The 16,060-nt window shown below is 41.7% G+C and overlaps 1 protein-coding gene across 3 annotated transcripts in view; it reads right to left on the bottom strand.

Annotated features, from left to right (window-relative positions):
* The window catches only part of MICU1 (mitochondrial calcium uptake 1), a 237,289-nt gene that overhangs the window by 53,960 nt on the left and 167,269 nt on the right, over positions 1-16,060 (bottom strand). For all 3 annotated transcript variants that reach the window (XM_065407427.1, XM_065407426.1, XM_065407428.1), the window contains exon 8: positions 10,057-10,254. In XM_065407427.1, coding sequence (XP_065263499.1) covers positions 10,057-10,254 — 198 coding nt within the window. The remainder of the gene's footprint in view (positions 1-10,056; positions 10,255-16,060) is intronic.

Below are 16,060 nucleotides of genomic sequence, written 5' to 3'. Positions count from 1 at the left end.
GGGTGAAATTCTGACTCTGCTGCAGTCAGTGAGTTTTACTATTAATTTCAATGGGGAGTGTGTGTGTGTGTGTGTGTGTGTGTGTGTGTGTGTGTGTGTGTGTGTGTGTGTGTGTGTGTGTAAGATTTTGCTCTTACTCTTTTCAGTTGATAAAGATGAAATATTGTCTGAGATGGAGGCGTCCCAAAAGAGTGTGCTGGAACAAACTGATACTTTAAAGAGCAACACACCACCATGATCAGACAGCTATAGCCAAGAGTTCTGAAGGAATTTAAGAATGAAGTGCTGAGCTACTAACAAAAATACACAATCTATACAAAAATGCAATGAAATCAAGAGCAAGGGGCCACCATTCAATTAAACTGAAAGGCAACAAATTTTAAAAAAGAAAAGGAAACTTCTGCAACACAAGTGCGGAACACACTGCCATGAGGGAGTAATGGAAAGTATAACTTTCAAATGTTCATATAGAAAATGAGAATTCCACATTTACATTAGAGCTCTAAATCCTCAGGATATAAACCAAGATTTAATCAATAGGGTTATGAAGAAATTTCCTCTGTAGGCACATTATCCTATAATTCCCCCCTATAGGGTTTCTTATAATTTCTTCTGAAGCATCTGTTACTGGCTACTGTTAGGGACAGGATACTGGACTGCATGGATTGCTGGTTTGATCCAGTATGGTAATTCCTAAGTAAAATTTCAAACTGTTCTGCTACTCAACTCAAAGCTAGAGAAAATTAATGTAGTCTGGTTCATGGGAGGCCTAGTAATCAGCTACACTCTTGATTTCTTACCACCACTAGGGTACACATGACTGAAACAATAAAAGCTTGTGTGCTAGCTTATATATATATTTTAAACAAAAACTGCAAAGAGAATACAAAAATCTTTTTGCTCCCTCTCTGAAATATTCTAGTTTTATGCACTTCATAGACAGAGTCTTTTACAAAGTCAATGCTATGGTGTGAAAGAGTCGAGAAAATAATTTTGCTTCGTATTGTGGCTTTCATATTGAAGGTATTCAGACACTTTACAAAACAACGAGTTAAGAGATTGGTGGTAGAGCAATTCCTAGGAAAACACAAAAGCTTGTAAGTCACCAGCAATAGTTTATGTTCTTGGAAATCAGAACTGGTTTTACTGAAAGGGAGTTTGATGGTCAGGACAGCAGTGTTACTGCTTATTTTTATGAAAAATGTCAAAGGGCTTTTAACTTCCCCATGCAGTCAGAACAGCTTGGCAGAAGTGACCTCTGTTCAATCTCTCTTCTACATGCTGGTCCAGGGGCTATGAACTGAAGAAATTAGCTCAGTTTCTGGTGCTGAACTCAAATATGTGATTTTCTTAGCCAAGGCCAAGAGTACAACAAACTAAACCATACTGACAAAGTAATGGAGTTGCTAACCATGATAGGATACTGTATCATAGAGCCTAATTCTGCAAGCTGCTGAACTCCCTCGACTCCCAACGAAGTCAGTGATTTCCACACAGTTACATCCATACTTACTACTGTGTCATTTCTCATATGTAAATGCTGCTCTAATGCGAAAGCTACTGAACCAGACCCTTTTTACAACTGCTGCCTGGCTAGCATTCCCCAATTTCCATATTTGTAGGTTTGGTTGCACCTCCTAACAAGAAGCATTTCATAGCTGTCTGAAATAAATCTAGTTGTGTTTAGTACAGCTCATTTTTAGCTGGTAGAGACTGTATTAAATTCTAACTATCATTTATGACATCTCCAAATCTGATTAGCATACTCTCCATTCAGTCCTTTAAGACCATAATATGTTGCAATGGCATTGAAACTACTATGGACCTCTGTGGGACCCCACTCAGCAACTCCTCCCAGCTTGACACTGAGTCATTAATAATTGATGTCCTGAGCCATCCCCACCTGCGGGAGCTGGTTCTGGGAAGGAAATCTCACAGACTCCTCTCCCTCCCCTACTGATCCTTGTGGAACCCAAGGTCCGGGGGTCTCCACATAAAAGATAAATCAACCTTTTACTGGGAAAACCTGAGATCAGAAGGGGAGCATTCTTCAAGATCTACCACTAGTCTACCCACTTCGGTCCCCAGCCTGCCCAATCTCTGCTTCCTCCAGCATAGATCCTGAACATGGGGAGTGACGTCAGGAGGTCCAGGGTGGGACTGGACAATCCATGATAGGGCCAGAGGACTTCCCCATTTCATGTGGCAGAGGACAATCTGCATGAACAGTCCTCTCCACGCACAGACCTGTCCTCCCCATAAGCATATATTTAGTTTTCTTCAGTATTGTGTAATCCATGTTGTAGCTCCAGCTAATTCATAACTGCACACTAGGTTTTTGTTATCCAAGCTAAGAGAAAAAGCTCATAGGCAATAATAGTAATTAAACAGCCATACCAAATGGTCACATTTCTTCCCTTAAAAAAATCAACTATTTTATTAATTGTCCTATCAACATACCAAGTATTAAAATTCAGCTTACTGCTTTAATTCCCTGGCTCTCATTAGAATAGGCACTGTTTGCCCTTTTCCACCCCTTGGGACCTCTGCTGTCTTAGCAATAATTATCAGCACAGGCACTAGCCCTGCATGTTTCTTTAGCACTCCAGAGTAGAATTAATCAAATCCGGCAGACTGGAATACATTCAAATAGCTACACGTAATTTAGTCTATTTCTTCCTGATTCTTTGCCAGGACCTCATCCATTCCACTTTTTAATCTGCTGCTGCATTTTGTTTCCTCCCTGTTAAAAATGAAAGTTAATTTAAAGATTTCTATGCTTAATATCCCTCCCACTAACTAAACCATGGTTGGAATACTGTGCACTTTAAAACAACATTTTTAATATTTGTTTTTCCCTCCCCTACATAGTCCACTGGCATATCTGAATTGACCGAAAATATATCAGAATATTTTTCTGTATCATCACAGATGCCAGCAGCTGCCACCATAGGATGATGATTTAGCATGATTTGGGTGCTGTCTTCACTATCAAATGAAAGCTCTGTAACCAGGTTAGGGGACAACTATGTTATCACTGAGCACTTTGATAATTTACTCATAGCACAGGTGGCCCCTAACTCACTTCCTCATTAACTACTGTGACAAAGTTCCTCCTTTATCTTGGTGGATCCTGCGCTTATTGGCGGATTTTCTTGCCTCAGAGATTCACCATGTGGGTTGGGGAACAGCCCAGAGACCTTCCCCTCTGGAAGAACCCACAGTCCAGGTCAATTGGGAGGTTTGGGGGGAACCCGGGCCCGCCCTCTACTCCAGGTTCCAGCCCAGGGCCCTGTGGACTGCAGCTGCCTATAGTGCCTCCTGTAACAGCTGCATGACAGCTACAACTCCCTGGGCTACTTCCCCATGGCCTCCTCCAAACACCTTCCTTATTCTCACCACAGGACCTTCCTCCTGGTGTCTGATAACGCTTGTGCTCCTCAGTCCTCCAGCAGCACACCCTCACCCTCTCACTCTCAGCTCCTTGCGCCTCTTGCTCCCAGCTCCTCACACTCGCACCACAAACTGAAGTGAGCTCCTTTTTAAAACCCAGGTGCCCTGATTAGCCTGCCTTAATTGATTCTAGCAGCTTCTTAATTGGCTCCAGGTGTCCTTATTAGCCTGCCTGCCTTAACTGGTTCTAGCAGGTTCCTGATTACTCTAGTGCAGCCCCTGCTCTGGTCACTCAGGGAACAGAAAACTACTCATCCAGTGACCAGTGTATTTGCCCTCTACCAGACTACTGTACCCCACTGGTCTGGGTCTGTCACACTACCCAGTTCAACTTTAATAGAAAGTAAAACAAAGACAAATACATTATAGATACTTCTGCACTTCACACTTGAAGAGCACATCTACACTAGCTTTACTATTCTTTCTTCTTAACAGAGGCAATCTAAAACTTCAGAAATCTGCAGAAGAGCAATTCTCCTCCTGCACACTTGGGAAAGCTCTAGAAGGGAGTGCTTGGTTATAGCTCAATCACTAAACTGGTGAATCTCTTAACTGGCTGAGCTGTAAGGCATTCTCTGGTAATCCATCCTGAAAAAATACATTATACGACCCATTCTCCACTGAAAGTAATTTATGCAAAATCATTTATATACAGGATATTCATAATAAAATAAATATGTTCTGATAAATTAATGTGACCTAAAATATTGCAGGAAAAACGTCACAATTTAAATACATACTGTTAAGACTAATAGTGTTCATCAATCCAAAATTTGTACACTAATAAAATATAACCCTTGCCTTAGATTTTGAAATAATCTACAAGGGATACCAATACTTTCATCATTTGAAGTTTCAGTCATCAAAACTTCAGGTGACAAATGATTTAATCACTCAACCAGCAGGTCATCAAGTGCAAGTGTCAAACAGATTTGACGACGAAGAGCCCATCAAATTAATGTGTCATCAAAACTATTTGTAACGTTAGCTGATGTTTCTACTAAAAGGAATTTAGACCATTAGAAAGAGTACACAATTTCTTTGAAGCTACAGCTAAGATGCAAGCTACTCCAGTAGTAAGTTACATTGCAAAACTTTTTGTCTGTGTGATGGGTGGCCTAGTAGGCCAATTAACTCCCTGGGCTGCACCTGGAGGAGGAGTCAGGGAGCAGGCATTGATTAAATAAGGCTCAGCTGGGCAGAAACAGGAGGGTCCTGTATAAAGAACAGAAGCAGAGAGCAGAAGGGGGCTTCAGAAAGGTAGGCTGCAGTCACTCCCTGAGAGGAAGGAGTAGAGAGGCTGGAAGCCAGGAAGATAGGAGAAGGCTTAGGGGGAAAGCAGCAAGGAATAGGAGTGCAGACCTTGGCTGCTGATTAGATGGCCCCTGAGCTGGAACCTGGAGTAGAGGATGGGCCTGGGTTTCCCTACCAGCCACTGGGAACACGGCACAGACCAGGCAGAGGACACTGGACTATCTGGGACAATTTGACCTGGAAAGACTCTGGTACCGCTGGAAGGGGAAACCACATAGTGACCTGGCCAGAGGGCTGAGTCACAAAAAGGAGGCTGCGGTTCCTGGAGCAAGAGAGGTCCGCAGGATAAGTGGATGATCGGAAAGACATTTTTGGAGAGGGGGTGGGGTGCAAAACCTGGCAGAACTAATCCCGAGCATGGCCAGGAGGCGGCGCCACTAGCAGTGAGTGCACCCCGTGACAGCTTGGTAGATTCAATTTGAAAAGTTACAACTGGCCTTCAAAAATCTTTTCTTTAACTGCTTGACTTACAGATTCTTGCAGTGTTTAATAGCTTATGGAGCTTAACCAATTTGACATTGCTACACTCTTATTTCCACCACTGCTGGTCAATAGTCAAGAATCCAATTGAAATCAATCATCTTTTCATCCACATAAATTATAACAGTAGAAAAACAAGCTGACATACAGTCAGTAATTGTGCAGCAATCTTATTTCACTATGGTAACCATGACTGAAGATTTTTAGTAGTCTGCAGGGTTTTACAAAAAACAGGACCAAATAGTTGCAGAATTTAAAAGGTCTGAAGGGACCACCAGATTTTCCAGTTTGACCTCCTATATATCACAGGTCTCCAGTACCACCCAGCACCTGCACACTAAATCCAAGATGCAAAATTAGACCAAAATATTACAGCCTACAGGAGACTAAATTGTTCTGTGCCATAGACAATAGGAGGCACCAAGGTGCAGCAATGCCTGAGGCCTCTGCAATGGCAGGGAATTCTTAAAGTGAGATGTATCCTGAAACTCCCAGCAAGGGTGGCAATGGATCAGCATTTTTGTGGCGCCAGCTGTCAGTACCCAGCACAGTTCAGGGAAGCTAATGATCCTCCTAGAAAACCAAATTCCGGAAGTTCATACTTGAAGAATCCCAGTACCGCCGCTTCCAGTAACCCTAAGAATGTGCAATCCCGCGGGTTCCAGATCATTGGGCCCACACGTGGAGTCTTACAACTCATCGCTGAGGGTTTATCGACAGCCAAGTGACACTTAATCAGTGCTCTTGTTCATCAACATGCTATCGATATGATCTGCATACAAGAAATCCCAGCAAGTGACCTCCAATCCATGCTGAAAAGGGAGGAAAAATCAACCCAAGGTCACTGCCAATCTGACCTGGGGGGAAATTCCTTCCTAATCTCACGTGATTAATTAGACCCTGAACATGTGAGCAAGAGCCAGCCAGTTAAGCATGTGATAGAGAGAATGCTCACTGACACCTCAGAAAACTGGCCCTCTCTGTTCGGTGTCACATGTCTAATCATGGCCATCTCTGATACTTCTGAGGAAAGAGACAGACAAACAAACAAACAAAAAACCACACACCCAGGATGTATTGGGGGGGAGGGAAGGAGGAAAACATTCCTTCCTGACTTTTAGGTGACCATCTGAAGCATGAACTTTAGGAACACAAGACACAGGATGAAATTCAATAAGGGCAAATGCAAAGTACTCCACTTAGGAAGGAACAATCAGTTGCACACATACAAAATGGGAAATGACTGCCTAGGAAGGAGTACTGCGGAAAGGGATCTGGGGGTCATAGCGGATCACAAGCTAAATATGAATCAACAGTGTAACACTGTTGCAAAAAAAGCAAACATCATTCTGGGATGTATTAGCAGGAGTATTGTAAGTAAAACACGAGAAGTAATTCTTCTGCTGTACTCCACACTGATTAGGCCTCAACTGGAGTATTGTGTCCAATCCTGGGTGTCACATTTCAGGAAAGATGTGGACAAATGGGAGAAAGTCCAGCAGAGAGCAACAAAAATGATTAAAGGTCTAGAGAACATGACCTATGAGAGAAGATTGAAAAAAATTGGGTTTGTTTAGTCTGGAGAAGAGAAGACAGAGAGGGGATATGAGAACAGTTTTCAAGTACATAAAAGGTTGTTACAAGAGGAGGGACATCAGCACTTGTCTCTCGCAGAGTGACAACAAGTGAGGAAATATCTGCATTAACTCACCGTTATAATACATCATCTATCCAGTAAGAAAAAGCAACATACGGAGGGCAACCAATCAACGGCATAGCTCATACGTGTTTTAATTTATACAGGGGGACCATAAACTACATTGCATGCCAATTTCTGATTTAAAAGGCTGTAATTAAGCAGTAAGGTATAAGTGGAGAGGAAAATAATTCATGGAAGTACCCAAACCACAGGAGAGTTCTATTATGCTGTTAAAAGCTTTTGTTTTTTCCCCGGTTGTGGTTACTTTTACTCTTCACATCCGTGATGGAGCAAATTGCTGAGATTTTAACAAAATTATGGGAAATATAATTAAGTTTAAAAAAGTAAGCAAAAGGAGGAAGTAGAGGACTTCACTATTCCAATGTTTCTTAAGAGTTGTCTTAGCATTTCTCCTGTAGAGAATGAGAAAAATATTCAGGCGTTACCTGATACAATCCTATTCAGAGGGGGTTTCAGCTGAAACTTTCCTGAAACATGTGTGAACATTTTGATGATAAAAAAAAAAAATACAATTAAAAAAAAACCACCACCACATCAACAGGGAAGGCTGTTAACCCAGCTAGAGAGAGTTCTTTCACCTTATCAATCAGCAAAAGAAACTGATCATACAGTATTTCAATACAATAGACTGTTTGCTGTTGGCTGAGCCCAAAGTAAGCTAATGTCCCTTTTTGCATTTTCCTGGAAGAAAAATCTGAGCGTCCCACTGTGAGAACAGCTGCTTTATAGAGTTTAAAATCAGTGGTTGAAGCATACATAAATCCAACCCTTTAGAGAAGTAAACAGTTTTTCTTCAAACTCTATTCTGCAGTTATAGCACTCAAAACAACCTTGAGTATTATTGATGGTGATTTTTTAAACTCACTCCAAAAAAACCCCCAAAAAACAAAAAAACCCAAACAAACCAGTTGATCATATATTGGAAAAGTTCCTCAGAATTATAAGAGAGTGACCCATAGGGGATTGGTTTCTGATAATGCCATAATATGCTAGACACTTTCTAAACAGAATAAGAAGGAATATGCCCTGCCCAAAGGAGCTTACTACCTAAAGACAAAAAGTCAATGCAAGGAGAAGGGGTTCAAAAATTACTTCAGTGATCAAGGTGGTGATTTGCAGGGCTTTGGTAATACAAGGTTAAGTTATAATACTACTTTTTTAAAATAAAGACAAGTTATTCATAATTACTCTTCAAGCTTGTATTTACAAGTCAGCTAGAAACGCCATCTGCTTCATTGCAGAAATGGGTCTTTAGGAAATACATGAATGTGAATAAAGCGATGAATAAACTCAGAAGAATGTTCCTCACATAGGAAAGAACATGAATGAAGCCACTGAGATATGTGTGCAAGAAGCAGATGAATGAATGGACAAGACTAACATCATTGGCGGAGTAGAGGAGGCAATGGGGGGGTGGGGTGGGGGGAGGGGTGACATGAAACAACCAAAGGCAGGTAGTGGAGAGGGGCTAAGTTATGTAAGGCTTTGAGAACAGTGACAAGCTTGAACCCAAGGCACTGGGGAAAAGGGAGCTAGTGGAGGGACTACGTGGGTTAAAGCAACAGGCAAGGAAGATAGTTCAGGGACAATTTTTGCATGGTGTAGAGGGGGCAATGTTGGTGTTTGGAAAACTCAGGGAGTATAGTGCTGTTGCAGCCACTGAACATGAAATAACCTTATTTATTTATAACCCTCATTACTGTGAAATAACACTCATTACTGTGAAACTAGTTTCATTTTTCCACAACTCTTAATGTTTATTTTTCTCATTTCCAACTTACAGACCACTGAGGAACAAAAAAATGTAGTTAGTTCTAGTCTGAAAAATGCCAGTATTAAAAAAAAGGCATATTCCTAACTCAATCAATCTGCTCCGTGTGTGTTCAGTGTCACATTTGCTGACTTTAAGGATTAATTATTTGTAATGATTAATTTAATGAGAAATTGATTCCTTTTTACTCCAGTTAGCAGCGAAGAAAGAGCAACTGGATTTTGTTCCTTCTTGTACCTCAAACAGAATTGTTTGAAGGAAGAACAGGAGTACTTGTGGCACCTTAGAGACTAACAAATTTATTTATTTATTTATTTGTGTCTAAGGTGCCACAAGTACTCCTGTTCTTTTTGCGGATACAGACTAACACAGCTGCTACTCTGAGAATTGTTTGAGTTCATTACTGGTTTAGCTAGTTACACCTGTGCCACCTTACTGAAAGTAACTGAGCTGCACAGGTTTAAGTGAGGGGACTATTTAGCTTGCAAAATAGTTATTTCTGGCTGAAATGTAAGACACTATACTTGGTCACTTAGAGCCCAGGTTGAGTTTGCAGGACTGCTAGTCAGAAAAATAAAGGTTTTACCTTTAAAGTGAGTAGATTTTATTTGGAAATTAAGAGAAAGTGAACATGGAATTCCATAATGATATTTTTATACTTGTTTTTCTGAGTATAGCTACATTTTAAAACCAACAGGTGCTTATATTCATATATATGAATATGAGTGTGTGTTGACTGGGAGCTTCATATATTACAAGAATGGGATATTCAATTAAATTAAGTGGTGGAAAATTCAAAATTAATGCAAAGATACCTATTCACAGAATGTAAGTTACCCTGAGAAGGTTATTGGCACAATATGTCACTGAAACCAAGAGTTTAGCAGGATTCAGAAAAGGATCGAACACTTATATAAACAAGACTATCCAGACTTATAATAGCAATTTTTTTAAAAGCCAAGAGTTCTGGAAAGGATATGAGCCCTCATGCTTTGGGGCACAAATCACCCTCAAACTATTGAGGATCAGACAAACTCTACTTGGGCAGGTTGTCCCATAACTGCCTATTGCAGGATCACTTGTGCCTTCTTCTGAAGTATCTAATGTTGTCGACAAGATATTGAACCAATAATCTGATTCTGTATGATAATTCCTATGTATCAGCAGCTGCTATAATACATTTAAGCACCAGCTCTCCCTCCTTGCCCACATCCACGCTCACCCTTATGAAGACAGCCTTCAGGTGATCTCAGTACACCACAGTAGTGCACTCCATGACCGATTTCAGTCAGCCCCCCCAAAGTCAACAAATTCTCACCTCAAGCTTCAGAACGTCATGCTGAAGTTTGCGCTGGAACTCTAAGAAGTTTGAGATTGTCAGCTTTCCTTTCAGATCAGATCCAAAAAAGTATGTCGTCAGGGCAGAGTTGAAGCCAGTCTTTAGAGTATTTCCTGTAGTAGAACGATCTCTGTGACGCATGCCCATGCTGGTTTGGGAGCGAATAATGCTCTGGACCTAAGCAGGAAAAAAAAGTAGTTAGCCGGGAAAATAGCATCATAAAGAAATATTTGTGTTGGCCAATGTATCACTGTTAATTGTGCCAACTGGCTGAAGTGTTACTCTTGACCATTTTGTGGCTGTTAAGTCTGTAAAGTGGTTAGATGTACAAAGAGGAGTTACTTTGTTACTTCAGTGCATAGGGTGGTTGGATCTAGATTTTTATTTTTTTCCAATCCTCAGTTAAAAATAATAATCAGTTACATACATTGAAAACGTGGTTATCATCTTCATATTTTAACCAGTTTGGTGCCCTACATGACCCCGTCCTGCAGGGAACAGTGCTACCAGCAAAAGCAGTAGGGAAGCAGAGTCACTTGTAGACAACAGGGAGCTTATCTTTTCAAAAGCAGCAGGCAAGAGCCCAAGATGTATTGCATGAGATGAGGGGAAGGAACAGCTGTAAGCTTGCCTGCACCCACCAAAGAACCTGGTTGCTTGGCTGGGAGAAGTACGTCCCAGCCATCACGAAAAATGACCAGAAGGAACACTCCTGAGAAACTCCGTAGACCAGTTACAATGAAGCCAATTGAGTGCTGCACTCAAAGACTGTCAGAGCGGTAAATAATGAGAACAGGGCAGTCCAGAGTGACCTGGATTGCTAGGGTATCTGGACCCATACAAACAAAATGTTTTAATATAGCCAAATGTGAGGTCATACATCTTGGAACAAAGAATGTATGCCATGCCTACAGAATAGGGAAGTATTCTGGAGAGCAGCAACTCTAGAAAAGATTAGGGGTGGTAGCAAAAAAAACTATTCATTATGGGTTCTCAATGCTGCACTGTGGCAAAAAGGGCTATGGGATTCTTGTATGATAAACAGGGGAGTAGGAAAGCGATTTTATCTTTGTATACAGCATTTGATGAGACCCAGTACTGGTGTCCACATTTTCAAAGGATGCTGAAAATTGGAAAGGGTACAGAAAAGAGCCACAAAGGATTAGAGGGATGAAAAGAATGTCTTACAGCATGAGACTTAAAGAACTCAATCTGTTTAGCTTATCAAAAAGAAGATCAAAAAGGTGACTTGATTATGGTGTATGAGTACCATGCCTGGGAGAAAATACTGGGTACTAAAAGGGCTCTTTAATCCAGAGGAGAAAGGGCTAACAAAAACCAATAGTTGGACATTAATGCCAGATAAATTCAAATTAGAAATAAGACAGTTTTTTAAGAGTTATTAACTATTGGAACAAACTATCAATGAAGTGGTGGATTCTCCATCTCTTGATGCCTTCGACCATAGATTGACTAAAATCTAACACAAGTTCCTGGACTCAATTCAGGGTAACTGGGTGCAATTCTTTGGCCTGTGTTATACAAGTCAGATTTTATGGTTTAATGGTCCCTTCCAGCCTTAAAAACACTATGAATTTATAACAATTACTCCAGGGTCCTCATACCAATTTAAGGGGAGGTTCCGTCTATTTAGACAAAACTCACTATGTGTATATAATATAATCAGCATAATAATAATACCCAGCTCTTATATAGCACTTTTCATCCATAGACCTCAAATTGCTGTACAAATGTCAGTATCATTCTGCCCATTTTACAGATTGGGAAGTGGAGGCACAAGGAGAAATGAGACTTGCCCAAGGTCACCAAGCAACACTGTGGCAGAACTGGGAATTGAACCCTAGTCTCCTTCGTCGCAAGTCCAGTGCCCTGAACACATTGTTTCCCCATAGATACGTAAATATGTTATTAAAAGAAGATTAAAATTGCAGTCAAGAACTCAAATTTAACCACAGTTCTGGCATTTCCTACCCATGCAACCTTAATTCTGCCCCCTTGTGCAGAAGTATTGAGATGGTCTTTAATTACATGATCATATGCTATTTCCCCCCACATGGATTGGCAGCAGGGTTTGAACTCAGGACCTTCAAATACAGAACACAGAACTCTTGCACTTGAACTAAACAAGCAACTAGTATCAGAAGTAGGTTGTTATCCTCTGTGTGGAATAGTCCCTAGAGGTGGGCAACACCCACTTTCCCAGTGGATTAAACAGGTGTTTCAGAGGCAGCAGTGGGCTGTTGGATATACGGCTCCCTAGGTACTGATCCTGGTTCTGGAAGGAGAGTGCCATCTAACAGTTAGGGCTGTGGTTAGAGAGAGGTCAGCCACATCCACAGATTTAGCACGTTCAGCCTAAAAGGCTGGGTGGCTCAGTGGTGAGACTAGGTTCTATCATATGACAGATGTGGATTCTATTCCCTGCCCTGCCTGCTGTGACCTTGTTATTTGTAAAATGGGAAGGGGGAATGATAGTTGCTGACTCCTGGGATAGGAATCTGAGGCTTTGGTAAGTGCTAAGAGTTGTGAACTGTACAGAAAATGTTAACAGCACTCAACTGAAAAGGAAACCAAGAAACACAAGGTCTTCTAGCCCAACCCAAATCCCCTTCCTCACCTGGGCAAAGGCTGTTCAGTGGAGGAGTCTCAATCTCTGTGAAATGCATGACTCTTTACCTGAGATACACATACGGTTGCCAAATGCATGTGTCATACAAGATGTATAATCCCTGACACACCTACTTCCTAGCCCTTTCACCAGCCTGCCCTGTGACAGCCTTCTGCTGCTGGCCCCACCCTCTGAGTCACGGAATAACCTCAGTAGGAAGAGGGCTTCTTTGTGTTGCTAAGAAGAAAAAGGGTAAGCGTGAGAGAGAGGCCCCAGCCATTCTCAAATTAAAACAATTTACCAGGTTTGACCATTTACTGCCTCTGGAAATCCCTTTTTAGAAAGCAATGTCAAAGGAGTGCAACTGCTATGATATTCAGAGTATGCCTGCATCCTCTGTCAGCCCAAGCCAAGGGACTCTAGTGGAGCAAACCTTAGACTCAATAGGAAAGGGATACTTTGAAAGGAGGAAGTGAAGGGCTGTTCACCTCTCTCTCCTTGGAAGACTTTGGAGGTTAAACACTGGCTGCACTGCTGGCAGTCCCCTCTCCCTCCTCCTCATGCTGGAAGGGGGAGGAAAGCAGTGCGGCAGCTGCTTAAGGTTTTAAATATCAAAAGCACGTAGGACCCTTGTTATAAGTGGATGTGGAATGCTAGACCTAGGAAAGTGGTGAGCTAGTACTGCCCTGCAGGAAATATTCTAAAGGCTAATGTCACATGCTTGTGAGAGGACCAACTGGGGGTGGGGGGGGGGGGGGAAAGCAGAGATACAGGCTTAGCTGCACCCTAAAAATGAAATGATTTGCTGTGCTCCCCACAGCCTAAATGCTTCCCCCAAATTACAGACATTTTGATGTGCTTACAATACAAGAAAAGTCATTTAAAACAATTTGGAAAAAAAAATGTGTAACAAAAAAAGAATGAAATCAGAATGAGGATTCACATTTTTAATACACTAAAATATAAATCGAAGCATTTTGCCTTTAATAGTATTGATCATAGTCACCTCATTTTCCATTTGTCAAAAATGTCAACATTAACAGGAGTTTTGCATACAGATATAGGTGACTGTAAGTAATTATGTATAAAGCTATGTAATTTATGATTGGTTTGGAACACTGCCTCTGAATCTCTAAGGACTTTTTTTTTTGCAGAGGCTAGTGTTCAGCTCATGGCAGACTGTTACACAGGAAATAGCGCATTCATGGAGATAATTGATATCAGGGGTGACCAAACTTACTGGCCCTCCGAGCCACATATGACAATCTTCAGAAGTTAAGAGAGCTGGGGCACATCTGGTGGGAGCCAGGGGCTGGAGCTTCAGCCCTGCTCCTGCTGAAGCCCCGAGCCCTGGCAGGTGTTCCTTGCAAGACTGAAGCCCCGAGGCCCCTCATCCCCGCTGGGCAGAAGCCCTGAGACCTCCCCTCCCCACTGGGAGAAGCCCCTATTGCACCACCCCATTGCAAGGCAGAGGTTCTGAGCTCCCCCGTCCCCCAAAGACTGGTAGGTGGAAAACGGGAGGACATGGGGGGCTCCACGAGCCACAATTTAATGGTAAAAGAGCTGCATGTGGCTCGTAAGCCACAGTTTGGCCACCCCGATTTATATGGCTAGGTCTACACTACCCGCCTGAATCGGCGGGTAGAAATCGACCTCTCGGGGATCGATTTATCGCGTCCCGATGGGACGCGACAATCGATCCCCGAATCGACGGTCTTACTCCACCAACGAAGGTGGGAGTAAGCGCCGTCGACAGGAAGCCGCAGAGGTCGATTTTGCCACCGTCCCTACAGCGGGGTAAGTCGGCTGCGATACGTCGAATTCAGCTACGCTATTCGCGTAGCTGAATTTGCGTATCTTAAATCGACCCCCCCCCCCCCCTGTAGTGAAGACGTAGCCTATGATAGCAGTGCTTGCAGGCCCTAATAAGGATCATGGCCCTTTTGTTTGTCTCAATCTAAAATAAATCACAGAGTCCGAAAGCATAGCATGGATTGTGTGTATGGAAGTATAAATATTTCCACCTTGAATCAAGTCTAGTTTGTTAAGTTTTAGTGCTAGGAAGTATTTTATCTCAATTTCTCTTGTAACTATTTTTGCCTTTAATGGCTTATGTTTGTATTCCCTTGAATCCTATCTCCTTGTAGTTAAATAAACTTGTTTTATTTTTTAATGAAAACTAATCCAGTGTTGTGAACTGTGTGGATAACTCTATTTAGGGTGGCAAACTGTTATATATTGATCCTTTGAGAGGGGCAATAGACCTAATATATCTGGACTGGCCAGGAGAGGCTGGACAGTGCAGAACACACATTTTGGAAGAAAATCCAGGATTGGGAATGTGTTGGGATCACCGTGCAAGTGGTAACCAAGGGTGCTGTAAGCTAGAGTGTGGCTGGTGTTTGCTGACAGACTACTGGAATCAGAGTTGCTGAACCAGGGCTATGGCTATACACAAACACTCAGGGTGCAACCTACATGCCGGTAGGCTGTGTGCAGCCTAGGCTGGAGCTACAGCAGCAAAGCATCGTGAGGCACCCAAAGGTGCAGAGCAATGGTGGCAATACCTCACTGGTCTGAACTGCACCTTGGAATATCATATGCCCTCTTGGGTATTTGCATACATTCTTGAAAAACACACATATCCCTACCAAAGGAAGCACAGTGAGGGTTTTTGTTTGGTTTGGTTTTGGGGGGTTTTATTTGCAAAGTATATCAAATCATTTATACTGATATCTGAAAAGAGCTGAATCTAGGAATGTTCTTTGGATATTCACTAGAGTCAATGTTCTTGTTCTTAAATAGCTGCACCCATTTAGATATTCTTGACCTATTCCCACTTTCCACAGACAGCTCCTTTCAACTGCTGGCTGGGAAGCTGTGGATTTAAGTTTTGGGGAGATTATAGTCTTCTTCAAAATATACTTTATTCCTTTGTACATGCACAGAAGCATGTAAGAAGCTTAGCATAAATAGATATTCATATCCTTAACAGCTTGTAAATGTCCTTTTAATGCACCTGAAACTTCCCTTTGCATATCATGTGGACTGGGATTACTTAATAGAATTTAGCACTTTCATCTTCAAAGTACTTTATAAATTTTGATCCTCAAAACTTATTTTATATAAAAAATCCAAAATAAAAAACAGTCTTGATTTCTGTTTGGCAATCAATTACCTATTTTCTCTTTTTCTTAAGGTACTGTAAATTAATTTATCAACATTCAACAATGATTGATTTTAGCTGGATGTAAAAATTCTTAAACTGACTTTGATTACTAAATGTAGCGTAAGAAGCTTTTTGGAATTGTTAAATATGGTCAAATGACTAGGAAGTGGTATATTCCGGAACTA

Source organism: Emys orbicularis, chromosome 7 (assembly GCF_028017835.1).
Source record: "Emys orbicularis isolate rEmyOrb1 chromosome 7, rEmyOrb1.hap1, whole genome shotgun sequence".
Lineage (NCBI taxonomy): Eukaryota > Metazoa > Chordata > Testudines > Emydidae > Emys > Emys orbicularis.
This window is presented reverse-complemented; position numbering and strand designations above follow the sequence as displayed.